The sequence below is a fragment of the Perognathus longimembris genome, chromosome 8, assembly GCF_023159225.1.
Source record: "Perognathus longimembris pacificus isolate PPM17 chromosome 8, ASM2315922v1, whole genome shotgun sequence".
In the NCBI taxonomy this organism is placed as follows: Eukaryota; Metazoa; Chordata; class Mammalia; order Rodentia; family Heteromyidae; genus Perognathus; species Perognathus longimembris.
In genome coordinates this window covers 77,623,598-77,647,150 of record NC_063168.1, presented here as the reverse complement: position 1 = coordinate 77,647,150, position 23,553 = coordinate 77,623,598, and the positions used below count along the sequence as shown (strand labels likewise).

At 47.2% G+C, this 23,553-nt stretch overlaps 1 protein-coding gene across 1 annotated transcript; it reads right to left on the bottom strand.

Moving 5' to 3' along the window:
- Nucleotides 1-507: 507 nt before the first annotated feature.
- Tmem18 (transmembrane protein 18) lies at nt 508-5,612 on the bottom strand. Its single transcript, XM_048353475.1, has 5 exons — nt 5,229-5,612; nt 3,827-3,947; nt 2,314-2,368; nt 854-947; nt 508-766 (listed from the first exon to the last, which is right to left on the bottom strand). The coding sequence occupies exons 1-5, from the start codon at nt 5,283-5,285 to the stop codon at nt 671-673; spliced, it is 423 nt and encodes a 140-aa protein (XP_048209432.1). The 5' UTR covers nt 5,286-5,612; the 3' UTR covers nt 508-670.
- Nucleotides 5,613-23,553: the final 17,941 nt, after the last annotated feature.

Genomic DNA, 23,553 nt, shown 5'->3' with positions numbered 1-23,553 from the left:
AAACAAAATCAAAGGACTCAGGTATGCTCTTCCAAAGTCCTGACTTAATACCAGTGGGGAAGTCCCACCTGCCCCCAGGAGAGGAATGGCCTCACAGGGAGAGGTTGCTGAAGACTCAGCCTTGGAATGGTTGTCACTTTTGGCCTCATAGGGAGAGGTTGGTGAAATCTCAGCCTGGGAATGGCCGACACTTTGTGGCAGACAACCCTCTACAGTAAGGCCACCTGTGCCTGTGGGATTTCAGCAGCATCTCTTCCTCCAGTGATAAGCAAGTATCAGTCCCCTGGAGGCACAACTGCCCCAGCAGAGCCTCCACTGCCCACTGGAAACAGCACAGCAGGAGCTTGTCTGAAGATGCCCCAAGCCACACTTGCTTCCTTGTCAGCTCCCACACAGGACACCAAGTTAACGTTCTCATGACTCCAGTTTGTGACCACAAAGACGGTGAGGCCACCCAGGACTTCTCGACACACACTAAAGACGCGTCTGGAAGACACAGATCCATGCTGGTTTTAAGAAGCGGCTTTTGCATGGGCTCCATCACTGTAGGCACCAAACACAAGAACCAGTTTCCAAACCCTAAGTCCAACTGCTAGCAGAGGAGGCCTGAGCCACATGTGGCTTGGTGTGGAAAATGACCATGGCACAAGACTGAAATAAACTCCTGCAGTTACTCTTCTTTTCTTCTCCTCTTCCTCTCCTTCCTCTTCTCCTGCAAGTTCTTCAGCTCAGTCATCACATTCAAAGTCTTGTGAACCCACATAATCTAAAAATGATCAGTAGAAGATGTGTTTAAAAACAGGAAGCATATAGCCGAAGAAAAGTAAGAGGTAAAACTCTGCAGCATACATACCACAATGACCATTGCATTGAACAGCAGTGGAGCCGAGAACACAATAGAAATGAACATCCCCCTGGAGTCAAAATACTGGTATTTTGAAAATGACCTGTTCAAAGGAAACAAAGATGACTTAGTGTGACCAGTGGGAGTCTGCCTGAGAGGACAGCAGCGGACATGAAGGCGACTGAAGGCACACGGTGGCTGCCCACAGGTATCCTATGGGTTAGCTGCAGACTTGACAACAATTATAAGAGAGCACTGACTTAAATTCCTAAAACTAAAGAGGAATGGCTATAATTGAAGAACAGCTACAGTCACAGTCCTGCTGTGTAAGAAAGGTCTGGGCTTGGACTGTCACCTTTAACTGGCACAACCTTCTTGCCAGTTAGATGGTACAGGTAAGGGCTAGAGGATACCAATTTGTCAAAACAGAGCCAAGAAATTGCAGGCAGGATCTGTCTGCGGCACTGCTCTCAGCAGCCAGACCTGGAAATACACCAAAGTTATTTTCTTTAATTCAGTAACAAACAATGATGCAAAACTTGCTACCTGCCAGTTGTGAGCTCTGAATTACAGTGGCAAAGTGAAGACCAATCCCACTGGCTAGATCTTTATTCAAAGGGGAGGGGCTCAGATAACTGAAAGCTCACTTCGAGGAATGTCACAGAGTGGGGGGCAGGTGGCATCTGAGTCACTAGGGAAGTGTGACTGAGAGCCCCTGGAGGGGCCACATGGACAACATGGCAGCGGGGCTGGCAGGACAGCCACAGGCACCCAGACAGGAGGGGTGGAAGGCAGGGGGCAGGCATCTTGCTCCATTGCCCCTTCCTGACTGATACAAATGTTCTAAGTTGGGAGCACCTTGGGAAAGCTACTTGGTCAGGAGGACTGAGGGGCTGAAGCAGGGAGGGGGCTGTGGCGGCACTGGCATGAAACAGGCACAGGGAGAATGTGCCAAGTAGAAGTTGGGTCTCAAAGGCACCACCTTCTTTCATGAAAATGACTTTAAAATAGCCCACAGATCTCTCTTATACAACCAGTAACTGTCTCAACCACCACTGAAGAGCTTGCAGGACCCAAAAGTGGTTATGTCATTCTAAAACAATTGTACCGGGCTGGGGATATGGCCTAGTGGCAAGAGTGCTTGCCTTGTATACATGAGGCCCTGGGTTCAATTCCCCAGCACCACATATACAGAAAACGGCCAGAAGTGGCACTGTGGCTCAAGTGGCAGAGTGCTAGCCTTGAGCAAAAAGAAGCCAGGGACAGTGCTCAGGCCCTGAGTCCAAGGCCCAGGACTGGCCAAAAAAAAAAAAAAACAATTGTACCAATTTTTATTCGAGGAGTGAGATGCAAAGGTGCTTCAAGATTTATGTGGATGTGATTCCTGGCAGTCTTTTGACTCCCTAAGTCTGATATTCTGAAGAGGCAAACGGCCAAGACACAAGCAAGCAGCTCGATGCGGCCCTTACCTCCAGTGCATTGCGGCCACTTCATTGATATACTCAGCACAGTAGACAAGTGCCACTGCGAAGAGAGAAAACTGTTAGAATTTAGTTAACTACTAATGACTCAAAGCAAAATTATACATCCTTTACAACATCCTTTACAGATATACTAGACTACCAAGCTTGCTGAGAAATGCATTTTCTATTCTACCTACATGAGGAAAGAATACAAAATTGTGACATTATACAATATACACACATAAAAATAAAATAAGATCACATGCATTCAAGATTCCTCAAGTCCTGTGAGGCTTCAGAGCATGACCATGGCCTCATGTGCTCTGCACAGCTCAGTCCTGTCCAATGTCCAATGTGGCTTTGTCCTCACAGCCATGGTAGGCCCTGCTTGACTGTGCAGAGAACCTCAAGGGAGGCACAGGATGGAGTGCAGAAGCTGCTATTCAAACCCAGAGCCGCTCCATGGACCTTAAGAGGCTCTCATCCAGCCTGCTCCTGCCTGGACGCCTCTGAACTGCAGGAAGAGCTGCAGTCCCTCCTTGCAGGATATACGTGGGGCACATATTACATTTCTCACCAAGCACTTCACCTTCCATTCAGAATGCTCATCGGAGCTGCTAAGAGTGAAATAGGTCTTTGGTTATCTATGGAAAGACTCCATTAAGTTAAGGGTCTATTTTTTTCTCACTGCTATATACCACCATTACCTAGGACACAACTCAATAAGGATTCATGTGAAATAGACACAGTAACTCTGCTCACCCCTATGTGCACAGAAACATTTCTGCAATGCCAACTCTTATGACTGCATCTTCTTCAGATTCCTACTTTGGACCTATCCAGCTAAATAAAGTTGCCTGAAATCAGCCACTGCGTTTTTCTTATCAAGCATATTATTTCCAATGCCCATGGGATCAAGAGACTGGTTTGGCCCAGATGCCCTAGTCCAGCTTTTGTCTAGTGTATCACTAACTACATAACATTTAAACTCCTTGCAGCTGTGGTGTCTCTGCCCTGAGCCATGCTTTTTTTCCATGCATCTCTGACTCTGTACATTAGAGGCTTGCTCCCTGCCCTCATTTGGTGCAGACTTTCTGCCTGGGCCAGCTAGTTGTTCTTTACTATTTCTCATTGAGTTTCGCCCAGTCTTTTGGCCCAGTTCTATCCCTCCCCCTACCCCTATGTAATCCCTTTCTATCATTCCAGGCAGCTACACGCCTTCTCTAAGTTCTTGGGGCCTTTACCTTTAAAACTGCTGACAGGAATATCCATCTGTATAGAGACAATCATTACCTCACTGAGCCAGCAACTGGCATTCAGCACCCTCCCTGGCCAGTATGGCAGGAGGCTCTCCATATACTCCTTTCATATGCAATGCCAAAATGACTCTAGTTTCCGTGCAGAACCTTGAAGGGTTGGGGGTCCTGGGAAAATACTTATGTATTCTAAAGACAGACAATTCAGGCACACTCCACATCATAGCAACCAGAAAGCAGGGGTTCTTTTCTGTCCCCCTCACCTAGGCACAGGAAATGTCCAATCTGTAGTCTGTACCTCTGGGATGAGAAGCAGGTGAGGAGCAGGCACAGCAGGTGGAAGACAAGAAGCCCCAGGAGCCAGGGTTCGGTCCAGTCGGTCTGCTGTGAGGACATACAATGTGAAGACACAGTGTGAGACACACAGTGTGCCGACATGCAGTGTGTGGCCGCACAGTGGGAAGAAACGCAGAACGAGGACACACAGGACAGGAAGTGTGGAACACTGTTGGGAGTCCTCAGGAGCAAGAGGGGCCTTTGGATGAGGCTTTCTCCCTTTCTCCCAGGCAGCTGGAGTCACTGGCTGCTCTCCCTCGGCTCTGGGGCAATAGTGCTGGGGGCCCACTGAGCAGCCAAGCCTCACAGACACGGGAAAGGCAGGAGAGGGGAGGAAAAGGAATCCCCTCATGGCGCTCACACGAGTTTTAAATGGTTTTGAGGTCTGAGCACACAGGCTCCCTTCCCTCTGGGTCGGATGCCATCCTGTGACACTAAGAAACTACCACTACCACGTTCTAAGGTGAGAGGGAAATAAAGCAGCCCTGACCGGCTCAGGTCCAAAGTACCTGGGCAGTGGCGGTTGGCCCAGCGCACCGGGGACGTGCCGACAAGCCAACGCCGAAGGCAGCACCGCGGGGGCCAGAGTAGGAACTCAGCTTGCCAACTCGGCCCGGCGGCCCACAACCTCGTCGCTGAGTTTCCCCATCACCCCGGGCGGGCCCGGGGCAGGTCCCGGACGCAGAGCCCTCCCCCCCGGGGCGCCCCGACCCTCTCGGGCCCGGCCGCCCCAGCCCGGGCCCTCCCTCCCGGGGTCGTCCCAGCCCGGTACGCCCGGGCCCTCCCTCCCGGGGTCGTCCCAGCCCGGTACGCCCGGGCCCTCCCTCCCGCGGCCGTCCCAGCCCGGTACGCCCGGGCCCTCCCTCCCGGGGTCGTCCCAGCCCGGTACGCCCGGGCCCTCCCTCCCGCGGCCGTCCCAGCCCGGTACGCCCGGGCCCTCCCTCCCGGGGTCGTCCCAGTCCGGTACGCCCGGGCCCTCCCTCCCGCGGCCGTCCCAGCCCGGTACGCCCGGGCCCTCCCTCCCGGGGTCGTCCCAGCCCGGTACGCCCGGGCCCTCCCTCCCGCGGCCGTCCCAGCCCGGTACGCCCGGGCCCTCCCTCCCGGGGTCGTCCCAGCCCGGTACGCCCGGGCCCTCCCTCCCGGGGTCGTCCCAGCCCGGTACGCCCGGGCCCTCCCTCCCGCGGCCGCCCCAGCGCCGCACAACCCGGAGCACCGCGCTGGACCCCACGCTTTTAAACCGGGCCCGGGTGCGGATCCTGGGCCCCGCTCGGGCACGGAGCCCGGGGCCACGGAGCCGCGCGGATGCCCGCCGCCCCGGCCCCGCGTTACCGAGATGACGGCGGGGACGCTGTCCGGGAAGACGCGGACGGAGAAGGCGGACGGCATGGCGCCGAGGCCCCGATCCCCGGCCGCGGGTCGGGGGAGGGTCGCGCTCGTCTCGCGAGACCAGCACGGCCCGTGAGCGGACGCCTCACGAACTCTCGCGAGGCTTCCGGGTGCCGAAGGGCCCCGCTCTGGCGGGGTGGCGTGCGGTCCGGTTCTGGAGAGAGGCCGGCGGCGGGGGAGACGCTGGGTGTCCGCGGGGTCCGCGGGGCTCCGCGGGGGGCGGGGAAGTCAGGCTGCGGGCGCCGGGGCGGCCTAGCCAGGGTCCGACAGCGCCCCGAGGCCCTGCACGGTCGGAGAGGAGCGCGCGGAGTCCTGCAGGCCTGGAGCCCTGCGACCCTCGGGGCGGGGGGGAGGGGGCACGGTTCACCGGTGCGGTGCGGGGTCCCTCAGCTCAAGATGAAGCGCGGGGTTAAATCAGTGCAGGGTGGGGCGCGGGGTTAAATCAACACAACGCAAACGGAGGCTCACTGGTCACACGGTAAGGTTCCGCATCCCCGGCCCCAGGGCTGCCGGACGTGTGAGGCCCGTGTCGGTGCCCCGGAGGGCTCTGTGTCCCGGGTGGGCGCGCTGTGTGTTCCATGGTGAGGAGAGAACGCTCTGTTGTCCATGCAGCACTGGCGACTGTGTAGAGCTTGCCATGTCCATCCCACTGGAGTGCAGCGGACCGTGGGGCCCTGGCCCTCCATCCCCGTGGTGTGGATACAGCGAGGCTTACCTTTTACCTCCTGCGGATGTGGCCTTCCACGTGCTGTTTCCACTTCCTTGCCTGGGGACATGTAGATTTCTGTCTGGTCTGCTCAGGATGCACTGACTTCATGCTTTTGTCCCTAATGACCAGTCTGGTTCCTCCTTTTGTTCCAGCAGTACTACTTGCAGTGAAGCATTTGAAAGTGCTATTCATTCAACTTTCAGAGGAATCATGAAAGACATTTCCATTTCCAGAAACCATAACTAGACTTCCCAGGTAGAATGATCCTGGAAAGAGGGCACTGTCTTTCCAGCTGGCTGGTCCTCCTTGGTCAGCTGGTCCCTGCCACCCACAGGACCTACCTATCCCAGTTCTGGCTACCATTCTTGCTGCCATTTTGCCTCCTCTTTTCTCTACTCTCATAGCTGAAGCATTCAGAAATAGCATCCAACTTCCATGTTGTGTTCAGCTCTCTGCTTGACCAGGACACATGGAAGGAGGCCCCCAAAGAGACCTGGACATTTCGATAGAGAGAAAGACTCCCAGGCCTCCTGGCCTCCCATCTGGCATATTGAGTCACACCGACTCCATTTCAGAGGTCCTGCCTGTGGCATGTCACTCTCCTTCCCTTATCTAACCCTTTTTAGGTTTTATCTTACCTGCATCTTAATCTTGCGTTTGACTTTTGCTCAGATTTTGGCATACAGTTTTCTTTCCCTATGTATAGTTAGAAAATTGAGAAATACAAACTGGTCCCTTCTGTAGACCTGCAACTGCATGTTTAAGAGGGCACAGGTGCTGACTGTAGGCCTGCAATGGAGTGGTCGAGGGCATGGGTGCTGCTCAGTGATGCTGGCAGCAGCCTGGGGGGCTCCCAGTCCCAGGGGCAGCATCCAGGAGGTTTGGGCCACACAGGGCTGAGGAGTATCCGGGTCGGCACTAGGTGGCAGTACCTTCCGCCTGCCAGCAGGCAGCCCTCCTCCCCAACCTGTTTGACAAAAGTGAAATGTAATGTAGTCTGTTATTCAAGTGAGAGTTTTCAGTTTACACCATTTGAAATAATTTTCTTGGGATTATAGAATAGACATCTGTTATTTGACTCTTTCGAAGACTCTTTAGAAAAGTTTAATTGTAAAAAGTCCATAACTATGGTTAACAAGAGTTTTAAAGAGAAAAATCTAATAAACTTACTGTCACATATTCACTTCAAGTTTGTAGTAAGTACCCTGTTTTCCTACCTCACTGCTCCTATAGGAGTTTTTGGGCACGCAGGCACAGTGTCTGCCTTGGGCTTGTTCTGTCCTCTGGTCAGACTCCACGTGCCTGGGCCTGCATTGTTTACTCCCACACCTCCCACCTCTGTCAAGTGTGTAAATGACTGAAAGAAGTGAGCACAGGATGGCCAGTGCAGCCCATGGAGTGCCTGTGACCCTGAGCTCTGGGATGCATGTGTCTAAGCACACCTCTATACAGTACCTCAGGAACAGATGCAGGTACTTCCTGCAAATGATGTAGGAAAACAAGAGAAGGAGCAGCGTAGTTATTGTCAATACTGACGTGACTTGGTTCTGCTTGGTCCCAAGCCATTGGCTGCTAAAATGGGGGGAGTCTTACAGAACCCTTTGGGAGGCCAGCATCAATGCTAGCACCAGGCCTGGGGGGCATGGCTCTGCAGCCCAAGATGTTTCTACAGGATCCCCCAAACCTTCCCTTGGCTATACAGGTCAGCATGCATGTCACGCATGGAGTCTTATTTTTCTCTTATTTTGGTGTGTTGACCCAAGACAGATAATATACCTGACATGTGGTTGAGAGCTGGTATATTGACATGGTATTTGTGGTATTTGCTATATTTCTAGACTGAAAATCACAAGAAACCAGACCCTTTGTCCAAGCTGTGTCTACATTTGCAGCCAAAACACCTTAGGCCTGGATTGGCTTCACAGTGCTCACAGAGATGCCAAGCCCAGCTTCCACTCTGGTCACAGAGGCCTGGCCCAGCCTCCTTCCTCTCTGGACCTTCAAGCACTGTCAGTTGCCATAGGCAGTGCCACATGGTGAGGGCTGCCCTGGGAGCCAAGGAAGTTAAGGGTGCACTGGGGACATAAGCTTCTTTTCTTAGTTTATTTTCTGTTCATGTTTGCTCTTCATCAAACTCTCTTGCTTAAGGCAAAAATAGCTACTCAGATTCATACCTGTGTCTGCTTAAGAGTCAAGGTAGTGGTTCAGTCTGCTTAGCCCAGAGAGGCCTGGTAGGGTTGGTGGCATGCAGAATAGCATGGGGTCATGCTTTGGGCTAATTTTTGCTGAATTAAGATTTCCATGCATTACAGGACTGATCTCAGAATCCAGCACAAGAATGACAGAGGGGGTGGGTACCTGGCTCCAGCATGAGTGGGAGAGAAGTAGAAGGGCAGTGCAGTAAGAAGAACATCCCCTCAATGACAACCACCCAGTCCTTGGAAACTCTGGGCATGTTTCCCTCTAACTGGATAAGCATTTAAAATAAAGGAAAACAATGTCCTTGCAGCAGAGAATATTGGGTTGTTTGTGAGATTTGTCTTTGGCGGCAGACCTTAACATTGTCATTTTTAATTATCTGAGTTTTAATTATCTGAGTTTGGTCCTGTGTGTGCTAGGGTAACAGTGCCTTCCTAAAGGCAGCCGTGAGGGCATTGGACCTTCTGTGCCTCGAGTTGTGCTACATATGGATGGTAGCCATGAGGGTGATGGGCCCTCAGTCTCCCGAGTGGATGGAATTTGCTTTCTAAGTTGCAGCGATGACTATCCAGGTCTTCTTTTCAGTATAAAGATATTTATCCTGGGCTGGGAATATGGCCTAGTGGAAGAGTGCTTGCCTCACATACAGGAAGCCCTGGGTTCTATTCCTCAGCACCACATACATAGAAAAAGCTAGAAGTGGCGCAGTGGCTCAAGTGGCAGAGTGCTAGCCTTGAGCAAAAAAAGAAGCCAGGGACAGTGCTCAGACCCTGAGTTCAAGCCCCAGAACTGGCAAAAAACAAAGAAGATATTTATCCTGACTACTTCCTGGACATCTACTTTTTATCTCTTTTTTTTTTTTTAAGTATAAGATCACTCTTTCTCCAGCTCTTTTCTGCACAGGACAAATGCTCTGAAAATGAATGGCATAATGGTGTGTGTGTGTGTGTGTGTGTGTGTGTGTGTGTGTGTTTCTATTCGGGTAGCATTATTTTAAGAATGTTAGGCTTTATTTGCTTCTTTGAGCTCCATTGTATATTGGATATTGCACTTGGAAGAGATCTAAGGTTAGAAACGTCCAATATATAATCAGTCCATGTGGCTATATAATTCAGGTTGTGTTTTCCAGCATAGCTATTCCTGCAATTACTAATCAAACCAGCTATTCACAGAGGTCTTCTAAACTCAGCTTGGTTTAGAAGCTCAGGCTGTCTCTTTTCCTGAAGACATAAGTGTTCAATTCACTCACTGTATTTGTTTTGCCACTTGCCTGGCTCAGGTTTCTCTTTTAGGGCCTGTGAGGGAGTCAGAGATTGGCCAGACATGAGTTCTATCTTAAATACTTTACCCTCTAACCAAGAATATGGATTTTAGCTAATCAGAGAGTGGGTGCATATACCCAAGACAGGTAAACAGGCTTGGTTCAGGATATTAACAAATCTGTGTCCTTCCCAGGCAGATAAAGCCTGTATGGCCAGGACTTCCAGCTGCAGTTAGGAATGTGCCTTGCTACCTCAGTCTTTTTTTTTAAATATATATATATATTTATTATCAAACTGAATTACAGAAAGGTTACAGTTTCATACATTAGGCATTGGATACATTTCTTGTACTGTTTGTTACCTCGTCCCTCATTCGCTACCTCCATCTTATCTCACCTGCTTCTCCGTGGTTTATAGCTCCAGGTGTGAATTTAAGGACACATGGAACATGATGCAAGTGCAGGGTATTTATAAGTTATGCATTGTTTGAGTTCTGCTTTTTCACCAGTCCCAATGGACTTCAATATTTGCAAGCTTTTCCAGATCTTTCGATGTGGCCCTTGCTCAGATGCTATGCAAAACAAGGGAGGGAAGATGTATGTGGACTCTCAGTTCCTCAGGCATTTTGTCGGAGTAGGAGAACACTCTGCCTGGAGGTTCCCATCTCAGCCCACTTCCACTGCCCACTGCCAGCTTGGCAGGAGAGAGGGATGTTTGGGGGCTGTTCCAGATAGGCCCCCTGTGGGGTCAAATCTTAGCATGAGCATGTACCTGGGGTCACATTAAAATCACTCTTTTTTTTTTTTAAAGATTTTATTTATTGTAAAGGTTATATACAGAGGGGTTACAGTTACATAAGTCAGGTAATGAGTACATTTTTTAAAAAATTTTTTTTTTCAAGGCTAGCACTCTGCCAACTTGAGTCACAGCGCCACTTCTGGCCTTTTCTATGTATGTGGTGCTGAGGAATCGAACCTAGGGCTTCATGTATACGAGCCAAGCACTCTTGCCACTAGGCCATATTCCCAGCCCTAAAATCACTCTTAAGCTTCTCTGCTCAAAGCAGTTTCACACAGAGACATAACTTCCCACCAGGAACTTCCCACCATCTCAAACTTATTTAAACTTAACTGACAACAAAGGAACAACATTCAGTCCTCTTATCATATCTCAGTGGTGCATCACCATCTTATCCTTGTGTTTATTTTCTGTCCTTGCCTTGCCTTTGCATCCAAGCCAGCTCCCCAGCCTCCCAGGATTCTTAGCTTAATGGAATGACCTATTTTTTAAAAAAGAAATCTGGATTCTACCTTATGCCTGTGATAATGTGTCAAGGGATCTTTACAGACAGCTCAACAAAAAGGCTTTTAAAGGTCTGCGTCTATCCTGATTCTTTGTTTTGGAATAACATTATTATATTATATTATTGTTAGTTTATTACAGTTATTATTAGTATTTGTTTCTAGAACCATATTTCATAAGACCTTTCTCTTCCTTTATGGGTCTCCTCATTTTAGGTTGCAGCCTCAAATGGATTGTCAGTTGATGGTGTGGCAAGCTCCAGGAGCACCTGTCAGGGACAGCGGATGCTGGGCCACCCTGCCTACCTCCTGGCTTTTCTGTGCCCTTTTCCGTGGTGGTTTTCAGCTGCCTGCGAAGCTGAGCAGTGAACGCTGGAGAGCCAGTCAGCCTGTCACTTAGCAGGAAGAGGATCTAGGCAGAGTCTCTAGAGTTTTGAATAAAGGTGTCAACTCTGCCCTAAGCATGGTGTGGGACATCTAGAACCATCTTCATCCTGTCTGCTTCTTCACTGAAGGACGACCATGCTTCACAGGCCTGGCCTTGCAGGAACCCTCATGAAAGCCTGCCCCCGGGGTTCCTTAGCACACCCCACTTCATGTAGGAGGCTCTCAGTCAGGACTGCCTTCCATACATTGTGTCCCCAAACTCCGGGCCCAGTTCAATCGACCTCCACTGTCGCATTTTAGTATGCAGGAGAAGTTCCCACATCTTGATTTTAAAGACATGGAATTGGCTTCAAATTTCATTTACTGTGTTTCTCTCTGACGATTCTCCAGTTGACTCAACTGCCTAAACATTGGGTCTAGACTGGCAATGAATGCCCAACCAAGACTATGCTTTGGCAAAGTTCCTTGTGGCATTTGCCCCTCTCACTGCCTTTATTCTAATGAGAATCATACAATTTCATACCTCTTTACAACTGTGTGGATTATAAGCACTGTCATTCACACTGCCAGGTCAGCACAGATATAGCGGAAGCAGCTGCTTCACTAGGCAAGAAGTTCACTGTTGGGGTTGGGAATGTGGCCTAGTGGTAGAGTGCTTGTCTAGCATGCATGAAGCCCTGGGTTCGATTCTCAGCACCACATATACAGAAAAAGCCAGAAGTTAGCACTGTGGCTCAAGTGGTAGAGTGCTAACTAGCCTTGAGCAAAAAGAAGCCAGGGACAGTGCTCAGGCCCTGAGTTCAAGCCCCAGGACTGGCAAAAAAAGAAAAAGTTCACTGTCAACATGAGGTCACTTCAGTGTCATAGTCAGGACCAGCAGTGGAACAGCCCCAGACCCCAGTGTCACACTGTCTCAGCCATAGGAATAAACTGAGACAGGATGGGGGTTCTGCCATGATTTCATAGTAATTGCCCAAAGGCTGTGAGCTCTGCGTCTTTGTCTCAGTCAGCTCATGGATTTCAGGGCTCCTTGTGGCAAACCAAAGCCATGTGTGAAGCTCCAGCTTGTAAAGTCCCAGAATGGTGGCTGTCAGCTTTCCACACTCACCTGGAGGACAGAGAGCCTGTGCTGACAAAGCAAGGGCCACCGGGCCACCTTCCATTTCTGCGAGTTTTCTTCCCGTTCTTACAGCAGCTGCATAGAAACATGCATTATTAGAATTTTTACCTGACATATCTGCCTGAATCAAGCAAGCGTTTGCGTCTTCTCGTTCATGTGCTTCTGAGCAAGACCCATTCCTATGAGGGTTAGCCCTGAATCACATGCTAGTGTGACTTCATACTACACATTATAGTACTGTGGGGGGGAGAAGAGGAGGCAGAGTGGGGGGTAATGAACATGGACCTGTGCACACATGCCCACAAGAGGGCAGAGCCCACGGCACAGGGGCCATGGGGCAAGACTAACTCTGCTGTCCTCACATCTGATGTCCGATAGCCGTAACTGGGTCTGCAACTCCCTGGCCCCCAGGCAACACTAGGGCCAATCGTGGCTCTTCCTGTGTGGGGCAGACTCCCTTAGCAGCTCTGGGTGCTGGGTGGACGCAGGCTAGCCCCAGTCACGGCGCAGGGCACCTTTCTCCCCTTCATGTGAAGCAGCTCTTTCCTCAGGGTCACAGGAGCCCAATTCTGGCAGAAGTTCATCCTGAGGGTGGAGGCAAGAGCATGGCACCTGCCCAGGGTTGCCCCCAGTTCCGAGCCCATGGCAGCCATTTTGCCCTGGGAGAATTGTCCTCCTGATCTGGACTCAGGGGTGGCAGCAGCCTGGCTTGCAGTGGCCCCACGGCTTCTCTGATTCAGGCCACAACCCCATCTGTGTCTGACAAATCAGCAGGGGACAACCCTCAGCACCTTGCCTTTGACAGCACTTGGATCTTGTGAACTTGTTTACTTGTGCATGTGTATATCGTTCCAATGTCTCTCTAAGGGCCTGGGAGCTCTATTTCTATGGGGATTCTTCTGAATTAGCAGACACCTAAGTGTCTTATTTCTCCTGCACTCCAGCATTACAATGTTGGACTTCGTAGCTTCAGGCCAGGTGAGCAGTCTCTGTGCGGAGTCAGATCCCCTGTCTCCTAATCCATGAAGAATTGTGGAGATGGCCCCAACACCCAGATTCACCTCCACCACACCGTGCCCTCCCATCATGGGCTCTCCACAGTGGCCTCCGCTCCTGGTCCTCCCATCCACAGAAAACAGCGCCACTCCATGGACGACTCATCCATAGAAGGAGAATTCTCATCCTGTTCTCTCACCCTTACCTCCATCAACTAAAATCAAGTCTTGTTCATGCAAATAATAAAATTTCTTATAGTTCACTTATCATTTACTGAATTAGACCTCTCATACTATCACATTTTTACTTTTCTCATATTTATGTAGAAGAAAATTACATTCAAGAGAAAACCATCAGCCAAACTCTGTCATAATGAACAGTTTTCTCTTCACTACAAAGTGGAGGATCATTTAACCTTCCTGATGATTTCAGGAGACTGAGATTTATATACCAGCAGTGTGGGGGGGTTCTTAGAATATTCTAGATAACAGTGTGCCTATCACCATGTTTAGTGTGGGAGTAATTCAGTCCTTGAATGCTGTTTACCAAATCATTGACTGAATCTTATCACTATAAAACAGATTGAATTTTCAAACACTTTTATTTTAGAAATCTAAAATTCAGTGCATGTGCTGAACTTCCAAATGTGTTTGAAGGACTTTTTCTGCTGGGAAGCTAAATAGCATTGAGCTTAAAATGTATTTCTCCCTGACTATCTGAATCAGGTTGTCTGCACCATCCGGCGAGCATAAAGTGGGTCCTTTCTTTTCTAGTCTAAATTTAGAGAATAGTTTTGTAGTTTTTTTTAAAATAGTTAAACAAATACTTTACATGCGACTTGCCATTCCGTTCCATGTTTGCACTCAAGTGAAATAAAAACATATTTAGAACAAAAGCACTCCATGTAAGTTTTCAGTCAATAAGTCTACTCAAAGAGAAAAAGGCAACAGCCCAGCTGGTCCTGACTGATGAATAGATAAGTGAACAGTGGTGTGTTTATATAATTGAATTCTGCCTGCAAGAAAAAGGAATGAAGTATTGCTACAGGCAGCAACATCAGTGGCGTTTTGATGAAAGATGTCTGGAGTCACAAGGATGTGGCCTGTTCAACTGTTCTCCATGGACAGGCAGGTGATGTGCATGGAGACTGGACCCATGGCCAGCATGGACAGAGGGAGTTTGAACTCCAAGGAGGTGGAGCAATCTGGATGCTGATTCTGGGAGCTCCTGACTGCACTTCTCAATCCTGAAGACATGAGGCATCTCCTGCTTGCATAGCTCTGGCTTCAAATACTTCTGTGTTTCTGAAAAGTCAGTTTAGAATTAGAATAGATATTCTAATATCTGCTAAGAAAGTATTACTCCAGTGCACCCGTCCATGTATGTATATGTATGTGTATTAGACTGATTTTGCAACACCCCCAATTTTCCCCCAAGACATGAGAATTTTAAAAACTTTTCATTATGCATTTTTATGGTTTAGAATTTTATAAAAATGACCATAGAATCAATATTTAGATTCATTTTTACTGGCGTAGTTTTCAATTTCATTGTATCTTCTCATATTCACTATGTTCTGTGTATTTTCTTAGTTGGTAATTGAATTTCTGTCTTCTTGAGATGACACATTGATTCTCTGCATATAATCTGCATATATTCATGTATATGTTTGTGTATGTACAGTGGACCTGTATATTGTCTTTAATCACTGCTGTAGGTGAATCCAGTGAGTTGTGAAGTATATAAAACTGCAGGCTAACTATAAATATGTACATTTTGTTATATCACATTTGTTATCTCAAAGAATTTTGTAATTTCACTGATTTCTTAGACATGGCATCTTTTTAATATTAGGGCTGTTCCATTTGTATTTGACTCATCTTCTCCAAAGTCAGAATGCACTTGGATGACTCCAGATATATAAACGGTGTTCAAGATTGCTTTATCAAGGAGCATATGGCTAATTTGGTAAATCTCCCACTCCTGTGCTCGTACAATAACTGTTTAGTTATATTCCTTCATAGTGTTCTATATATATTAATTAGGTTAAATGCTAATTGCATTTTGAGATTGTACTATTTTTCAATTATTGACAATTGTAACTTTTCATATTTTTCCAATTAATTCTGATTATATAACACCAACATGATATAAATAATAAAGAATATATTATTGTTTAATATTTTTAAGGTGAATTAGAAATTCATACTCACCTCTTTCCCTTTTTCTTCTGGGTTCTCATTGGGCCTTATTTTCTGTTTGGAGACTTTTAGGCAATGCCCCTTTCTGTGTAAGTGAGTTCATGACATATGTGCTGGTTTGTGTGTTTGAAAATAGGTTTACTTTCCAGTTCCAAAGGAAATTTTTATTAAGTTTGTAATTCTAGATTCACTATTATTTTTTCTTCTTTTTGAAAATTCTAAGTAATTGCATTTAATTCTAATTCTCTTTTAATACTTTTTTGTTCTTTCATAGTTTTTTTCTGCTGCTGATTTTGAGGTTTCTCTTTTATTATTTGTAGATTAAAAATAAAGATTAAGCAGAGTGCTCAGTGGCTCATGCCTGTAGTCTTAGCTACTCAGGAAGCTAAGATCTGAAGGATTACATTTTAAAGTTGGCCCCAGGCACAAAAGTTCATGGAACTCCATTTCCAAAATAAGCAGAAAAAAATAGGCTAGAGGTGTGGATGAGCAAGGAAACAAGCTTAGGGAATATGAGATCTTGATTTCAATTCCCAGAGCCACCAAAAAGAGAGGAAAGAAAGAAGGAAGGAAGGAAGGAAGGAAGGAAGGAAGGAAGGAAGGAAGGAGGGAGGGAAGGAAGGAACGAAGAAAGGAAGGAAGGGAGAAGGAAGAAGGAAGGAAGGATGCTCTCTTGCTTACAACTAAATTGTTTTATGTTTTTAATTCTTGAAGTTAAAATTATGAAAAATTTCAAATAATATATTGCTATACCCCTATAATTCCTTCCAACTTGGCTTTCTAATAATAAAACAATACTATTTATCATATGTTTCTTATTCTCTACTCTCCTATCCTTCATTTCTTCAAGCTGGATTTATAATTCTCACCCCTTCTGCCTGATAACTTTTCAACAACGTGATTCAAATTAACATGTTGAATGGATGATTTTTATTTTACTATCAGAATTTGAACATTTAAATATTTTATATTGTATAATTCTATGCCCCATAAATCTTGTGGACATGGTTATACCCATAGTTAAAATGTATCTGAAAATCCAGTCTCTCTACTATCATTTGTCTGTTTCTGTTCTGTTCTATGGTTAAGCCTCCTTGTATTATAATTGCTTTATCTTTCTATTCCATAGCTACATAACTTTGCAGATGAAACCTGTATCTGTGTCAACAGGACCATTGTTTGTGGGCTGTGTTAGTTCACTAGGGTTGCTGGCACCTACAAGCACAGGAAGAAACTGGGCATCTGTGCACATAGCCCCACTGGCCTCCTCCTGCTTGTGCTCCGGAATGTGGTCCTCCAGTATTCCAGCACCAGATCCATTGGATTCTCCATCCGCCTTGGCGAGCTGGTCCCAACTCTTCTTTCTCTTCCACTGTGTTTGTGAGGTTGCCTGAGCCCCAGACACATCTTACACATCTGGGGTCACACTTGCAGCAGGAAGAAATGCCTCAGGACAACACAGCCCTGGGCACTAGTCTCAAGTCTCAGCTTGTTTCACCTGTGGATGTGTTCCACAGCTGCAAATCAGTATTCACAAAGTCCTTGTCTATTTCAGTGTTTGGAAATCACCTGAGCTTTCCTAACTTACCCTTAGCTGGGGAACTGGGTCAAAGTGACTAGTCTATTATTTACAAAAATTTACAATAGGACAAACACAGACTCATTCTTTCTTGTGTATGTGCATGTCTCTGTGGGCTTTTTTTTTTTTTAGTATTTTGATTTAATGACTTCTTCTAGCTAATGTTTCAGAAAATGCCTGTCTAGAACTCAGAAAAGAACTCTATCTTACATTTGAAGCTGACAGCATTTGAATACTGTTCCTCTGACCTCCTGGGCTAGCTCTGGGCTTGGTTTTCTCCATCATGGAGCCACTGAGCTGGGACTATTGATTCCAGTTGAGGAAAAACCTTGGCTGAATTCTGATCTCAGAGTTTTGTAGACTTTCAAGTCTGACTGTCTCAGACTGCTGCCTTCTCCACAGTCTTTGCCTCCTGTTAGCTCATTATTGGGTCTAACACTATGGTTACTTTTAGCACAAGAATCAGCAGGCATCTTGTCTGGCACTGCAGGAGTTGGAAGCACAGCTCACCACTGTCATCAAAGCAAGTACTGCAGTGTGTGTGTGTGTGTGTGTGTGTGTGTGTGTGTGTGTGTGTGTGTGTGTGTAGCCTATGACCATGAGAGTGAATGCTTTAGTGTGTGAGCTGCCTATTTACTTGATGTGAGACCAGCGACTCGGGCATAGTATGTGATCCCAGTCAAGTCTAGCTTCAATCCTCTGCACATGTGCTAGGCAAGCACTCCACCACAGCCTCCCTCCTCAGAACTCGACCAACGTTGAGGAGAACTTTTGCTCAGCGTGTGGGGTGTTCGCAGAAGTCTGTTTCTTGATCACGAAGAGGTAAATTTTAATCAGAGGAACAAGAATATTAAAAATCCTATTATTTTCAAACTTCCTTTAAGCAAGTGGTGAAGGTTTTAAGAGAACCAAGTAGGGGAAGAAATATGCAGTTATAAATGTGACAAATTGCCACAACTGAGCATTGTCTCTGACTTTCTCAGTCCTGCTGGATTGTTGGACATCAAAGTAAGGAAGAGCAGTGAGGACGTGGCTCCTGAGGCCGCTGGGGGCAGGGCTCCCGAGGCCGCTGGGGACAGGGCTCCCGAGGCCAAGGCCGCTGGGGACAGGGCTCCCGAGGCCAAGGCCGCTGGGGAAAGGGCTCCGGAGACCAAGGCCGCTGGGGACAGGGCTCCCGAGACCAAGGCCGCTGGGGACAGGGCTCCCGAGGCCAAGGCCGCTGGGGACAGGGCTCCCGAGGCCGCTGGGGACAGGGCTCCCGAGACCAAGGCCGCTGGGGACAGGGCTCCCGAGGCCAAGGCCGCTGGGGACAGGGCTCCGGAGGCCGCTGGGGACAGGGCTCCCGAGGCCAAGGCCGCTGGGGACAGGGCTCCCGAGACCAAGGCCGCTGGGGACAGGGCTCCTGAGGCCGCTGGGGACAGGGCTCCTGAGGCCAAGGCCGCTGGGGACAGGGCTCCTGAGACCAAGGCCCCTGGGGACAGGGCTCCCGAGGCCGCTGGGGACAGGGCTCCTGAGGCCCCTGGGGACAGGGCTCCCGAGGCCAAGGCCGCTGGGGACAGGGCTCCTGAGACCAAGGCCCCTGGGGACAGGGCTCCCGAGGCCGCTGGGGACAGGGCTCCCGAGACCAAGGCCGCTGGGGACAGGGCTCCCGAGGCCAAGGCCGCTGGGGACAGGGCTCCCGAGACCAAGGCCGCTGGGGACAGGGCTCCTGAGGCCAAGGCCGCTGGGGACAGGGCTCCCGAGGCCAAGGCCGCTGGGGACATAAACCTGCTGCTGTCTGTTGATGTGAGCTGATTTGCACTCAATTTTTATGTGAAAAAATTAACATGATTTTTATTGTTTTTCTTTCTGTTGCCATGTACTTTTGAAACACTGAATAGACTATAATGCAATGGGATGTCTTTATATAATGAATCTAGAGGGAAGGAGTTACATTGTCCAAAAAGAAATATACTCTTTACCTGGCTTATGTAACTATAACCTTCTGTACATCATCTTTATAATAATGATAAAAATTAATATCCAGATAATGATGAATAACATGTAAAAATAACTTTTTCTTTTTAGAAATGTCTGTATTTCACTTTGAAAGGAACTAAGGGGTTTTGTTTCTGCTTCTGTGACTGAGAAAGGTTTTATGCAGAAACCAAATGCTAATGGACAAAACCACAGTTCTGGGCCTAAAGAAACAACAACATGTGGTAAATATGTGGGCAGGGGTAAGGGACTGTTCTGCATTTGCATATTGAAGAATTTTGACAGGTGCAAGCAAATCAATAGGACAGACCGAGGTGGTTTTCTGCATGTGGAACAATACTGTTAGTGCATGTGGCATCATGGGGGTTGATGGGTAGAGAGGCTCCTGGCAGCTGCAGAATACAGACACTTGAATGCCAGGAGACTAGGGGGTTAGGACTATACTAGGTGTAAACCACATGTAGCAGTGGACACACTGAAAAATAATGGCGAACAACTAGACAAACGCTGAAAACACAAGTAATTCACAGGAAACTAGAAAAGGGAAATGGATGAAAAATTATACATTGGCACAATCCCTGACATATCAGTAATTACATTAAATGTAAATAGTCTGGATATATCCATTAAAAGATAGATTTTCACCATGAAATAAAAGAAATAAATGACCCAATTACTGGCTGAAAATTGCTTTAGAATATAACAATATTCACAGGTAGAAAGTAGCAAGCATGAAAAAGACATCCCATCAAATGAGGACTAAAGTAACCTTATTAATAATTGAAAAGTACAATTCAAAGCAATGGAAATTGCTAGTGACAAAAATATTCTGTAATGATGAAAAATTAATTCTCTAAGAAGACATGTGATTGCCAAAGTTGCATGCAGACCTGCAAAGTCTAGGAAGCAAAGTTGTATAGAATTCAAAATGATGGCTGAGATTTTAGTATTATGTATGTGAACAATTAATAGACATATTAGGTTTTAAAGTAAGTAGCAAGAAAGCCAAAGGACTTACAGTAGCTTTGCCAGGAAGATCTGATTGCAGTTTTATGTGTAAGAGACCCACACTAGAACCTGCTTCACTGAGCAAATGAGTACAGAATCCAGGAAAGTGCCTGCCTAAGAATTCACCTGAAAGACACCCCTTTACACATGCCCCCTCCCAATGAGTCACACCCATGGTCCCCACAGGAATCTGAATGATGTGATGCCAGAGTCAGGAGCTTGGCCACAGGAGAAATTCTAGCCAAGTCAAGAAATTGGCCAGCTCAAGACACAGCAAGAGCACTTCCCACAACAGGACCAGGCCTCTCTCTGGAACAGAGAAGCAGTAGCTTGGTAGATTGACTGTAGATTGTAGATTGTCTGAAGAGTGACAGTAGATTGAGTTTCTGGTATAGGCTAAGTTTGGTAGCTTTTCACTGGTCACAGGTATGGTTTCCTACTTGTGTAGGTTTAGGCCAGTCAGTGGCCATAGCATTCAAGAAAGTGCCAGATTCTTCTCTCAGTTGTCTTCACCTTGCACCATAATCCATTCTGGTGGCACCATTGTTTGGCCATCAAAATAAATAAGAGACGGGACTGCAGCTTTGGAAAGATCACTGGGAGAAATGGAAACGCTCTCCAGATCAAGAGGGCAGCAGGCAGTGCCAGCCCTGAGTTGTGGTCTTGGACAAATGATTTAGCTGATGAGCATACTGAGTGGAGTAGTCTCACCCTAGGGTTAAGGCAGCACATGGGCAAAGCACAGTACCGAGGCAGATGTGCTAACCTCCATCCCATTCCTGTCGCGTCCTCTTGGCAGGTCAAGGCTGCTGGCACTGGATGCCTTCAGGGTTCTGAATAGACCTGGGCAGCTGTCATGACCACACCACAGAGGTGCTAGCTACAGAAAAGTGAGGGGGGAATGAGTAATGTATTGCATTGCCTGGCTCTCAGACCTCCAAAAGAAGTGACTTTTAAATCAACTAAGGGCAAGTGAAGCTACATGGTTTTCTTAGAATCCATTTTTCCGGTAACCAAATTCATTATGAAGGTTTTGTTACTCTGCCCTGACAGACCACAGAGCATCTCAAGGGATTCTGGAGACATTTTTTGGGATGAGGCTCTCCTCTCAGTACGGGCAGTAGTCTGCAATGAAGTGAATGAATTATTCGTATTAAACAATAGAACTGAACTGCACAAAAACAATACATTTCCCCAGAAAAGCGACCTGAATGCATGCTCACAGCCTGACTCCATTGACTGAGCGAGGACAGCAGGGCTCCCCGGCATGATGGCCTCAGAGAGATGACAGAAGACCAGGGAGAAATGGTCTACATACTTCTTTGAGTATATGTGGTAGACTATGAAGTTGTCCACCCTTGACAAACAGTACAGAACACTTTCTTTTTTTTTTTTTTGGCCAGTCCTGGGCCTTGGACTTAGGGCCTGAGCACTGTCCCTGGCTTCTTCCCGCTCAAGGCTAGCACTCTGCCACTTGAGCCACAGCGCCGCTTCTGGCCGTTTTCTGTATATGTGGTGCTGGGGAATCGAACCCAGGGCCTCGTGAATCCGAGGCTGGCACTCTTGCCACTAGGCCATATCCCCAGCCACAGAACACTTTCTTACACATATGTTAAACATCTCGGTGGAGAACACACTAAGGCGAGCACCCGTGGCTTATGCCTGTCATCCTAGCTACTCAGGAGGCTGAGACCTGAGGATCACAGTTTGAAGCCAGCCTGGGCAGGAAAGTCCATGAGACTCTTATCTCCAATAAACTTCTCAGAAAAGGCCAGAAATGGTACTGCAGCTCAAATAGTCCTAGCCCTGAGCCAAAGAAGCTCAGGGACAGAGCCTAGGCACTGAGTTCAAGCCCCAGGATTGGCAAAAAAAAAAAAAGTAAGTATACCCATTCTATACAAGCAGCGTCTTTTACCTCCTATTCTTATGCACAACTTTTATTCCTATTTTTCCTTTTTAAAGCTTAATATTTGTCTCTATTCTATTCTTATGTCATATTAGATTGAATGTATATATTACTTGCTAGTTTCTTCTAAAGATTATCCTAGTACATATCCTTGACTTAAGATCTACTTTGAGGATAATAACAGCAAATGAGAATGCTCTGACACCATTCATAAATCCTTTCATTGCTGACATTTGATCTCAGGCCACCAGGGAAGATTACACCTGCACCTTTCTTACTCTATACCAAATAGGGAGTTTGCACCAGAAAACAGACATAATCACCTCCAACCTGACCACCCAAGACCCTTGAGAAATCCAGTACAATGTCAGCAAAATGGAGTATGCTGACCTTGACCTTGAAGTCCAGCTGAGTTTCCATTGTCCTCAGGGCCTCTCATGGGTACTGGGCCCACAGGGGCATGTTGACTTCTCTTCCCTTCTGAACAGCAAAATTCAGAAGTATGACTCTGACTGTGGCTCTATCAGAACCATCCGATTTTTTCACTAGAAATGGTCTCAGGACTCACATGAATCCAGCATTCTTATTTCTAAAGCATTGAATCCAGGTTGTGCAATGGTCAGAACCCAACAGCAGTGGGTCTGAATGGAGAGTAGCCGTGTGCAGCTACTCTCAAGACCAGCTGGCCAGAGAGTTACTGTTCTGGTTGTAAGGGTGTACTGTCTGCTTGGTGTGTCAGCTTTCCCAGAGCTTCTCAGCATAGCCAGCACCTGACCCTCATGCAGCTCTGACCATAGAAAAAAGAACCACTCCTAAAAATAGTAATAATGATTATAATACAATGGGCCTTTACTGAATACTAGGTATTATGGACTATGCTAGGTGCTCTCCGCACCTTTAACAGCTCAAAACACAGCAATGGATCCATTTTACCTATATACACACATTGTTTCCTCTATCACAGAGAGGAAATAGGAAGTTCATCAAAGTGTGTGACTCACCAAGGACATTGAAGTCAAAGATAAAGAAAAGCAGAGTCTCTTCCTTCTGACTCCTTAGCTGTGTCTCTGCAACAGTGGTGGCTGCTGTACACTGGTCTTGAAGGGCGCAGAGAGCAATACAGACAGCAAGCCTCCATATTACCGCAGATGTCTCCACGCGTGCACTCTCACCAAAGACACTGCAAGGTGCAGAGAAAAGTTCAAACATCCCAACTGCTTCAGCAGGTGGCCATCTCTATATATGCTACCTCCTTCACTGTCATCTCATGGGTCTACCTACACAAGAACAGTACAAAAGTGCGATCACACTACGAGTAATATGCTACCACCTTCATTTATCATTTCTTTAAGATACCAACTTTAGTGAATTCTTGTAAGTAGAAGTTATCATAACTACAGGGAAAAATTGCAATAATTTATGCAGCTTTATTTACTTTGTTGTCAAATTTTTAGCCAAAGTACTAAAAGGAATGGGCATAACTATATATGCATGCATAAATTAATTTATTGAGGACAATTTCATAAACATGAAGTACATGCACATTTGAAGGAAAGACTGCCCAATGCATTTAAAAAATACTGGGTAACTCTAGGCACACAGGAAGATTTCGTGGAAATTCCT

Excerpts from the sequence above, each read along its gene's own strand:
- Tmem18 (XM_048353475.1), bottom strand. The coding sequence starts at position 5,285 with ATGCCGTCCGCCTTCTCCGTCCGCGTCTTCCCGGACAGCGTCCCCGCC. Across the intron at positions 3,948-5,228 it reads GCGTCCCCGCCGTCATCTCG|CAGACCGACTGGACCGAACC; the intron begins GTAACGCGGGGC and ends ATGTCCTCACAG. Across the intron at positions 767-853 it reads TCAATGCAATGGTCATTGTG|ATTATGTGGGTTCACAAGAC; the intron begins GTATGTATGCTG and ends GATCATTTTTAG.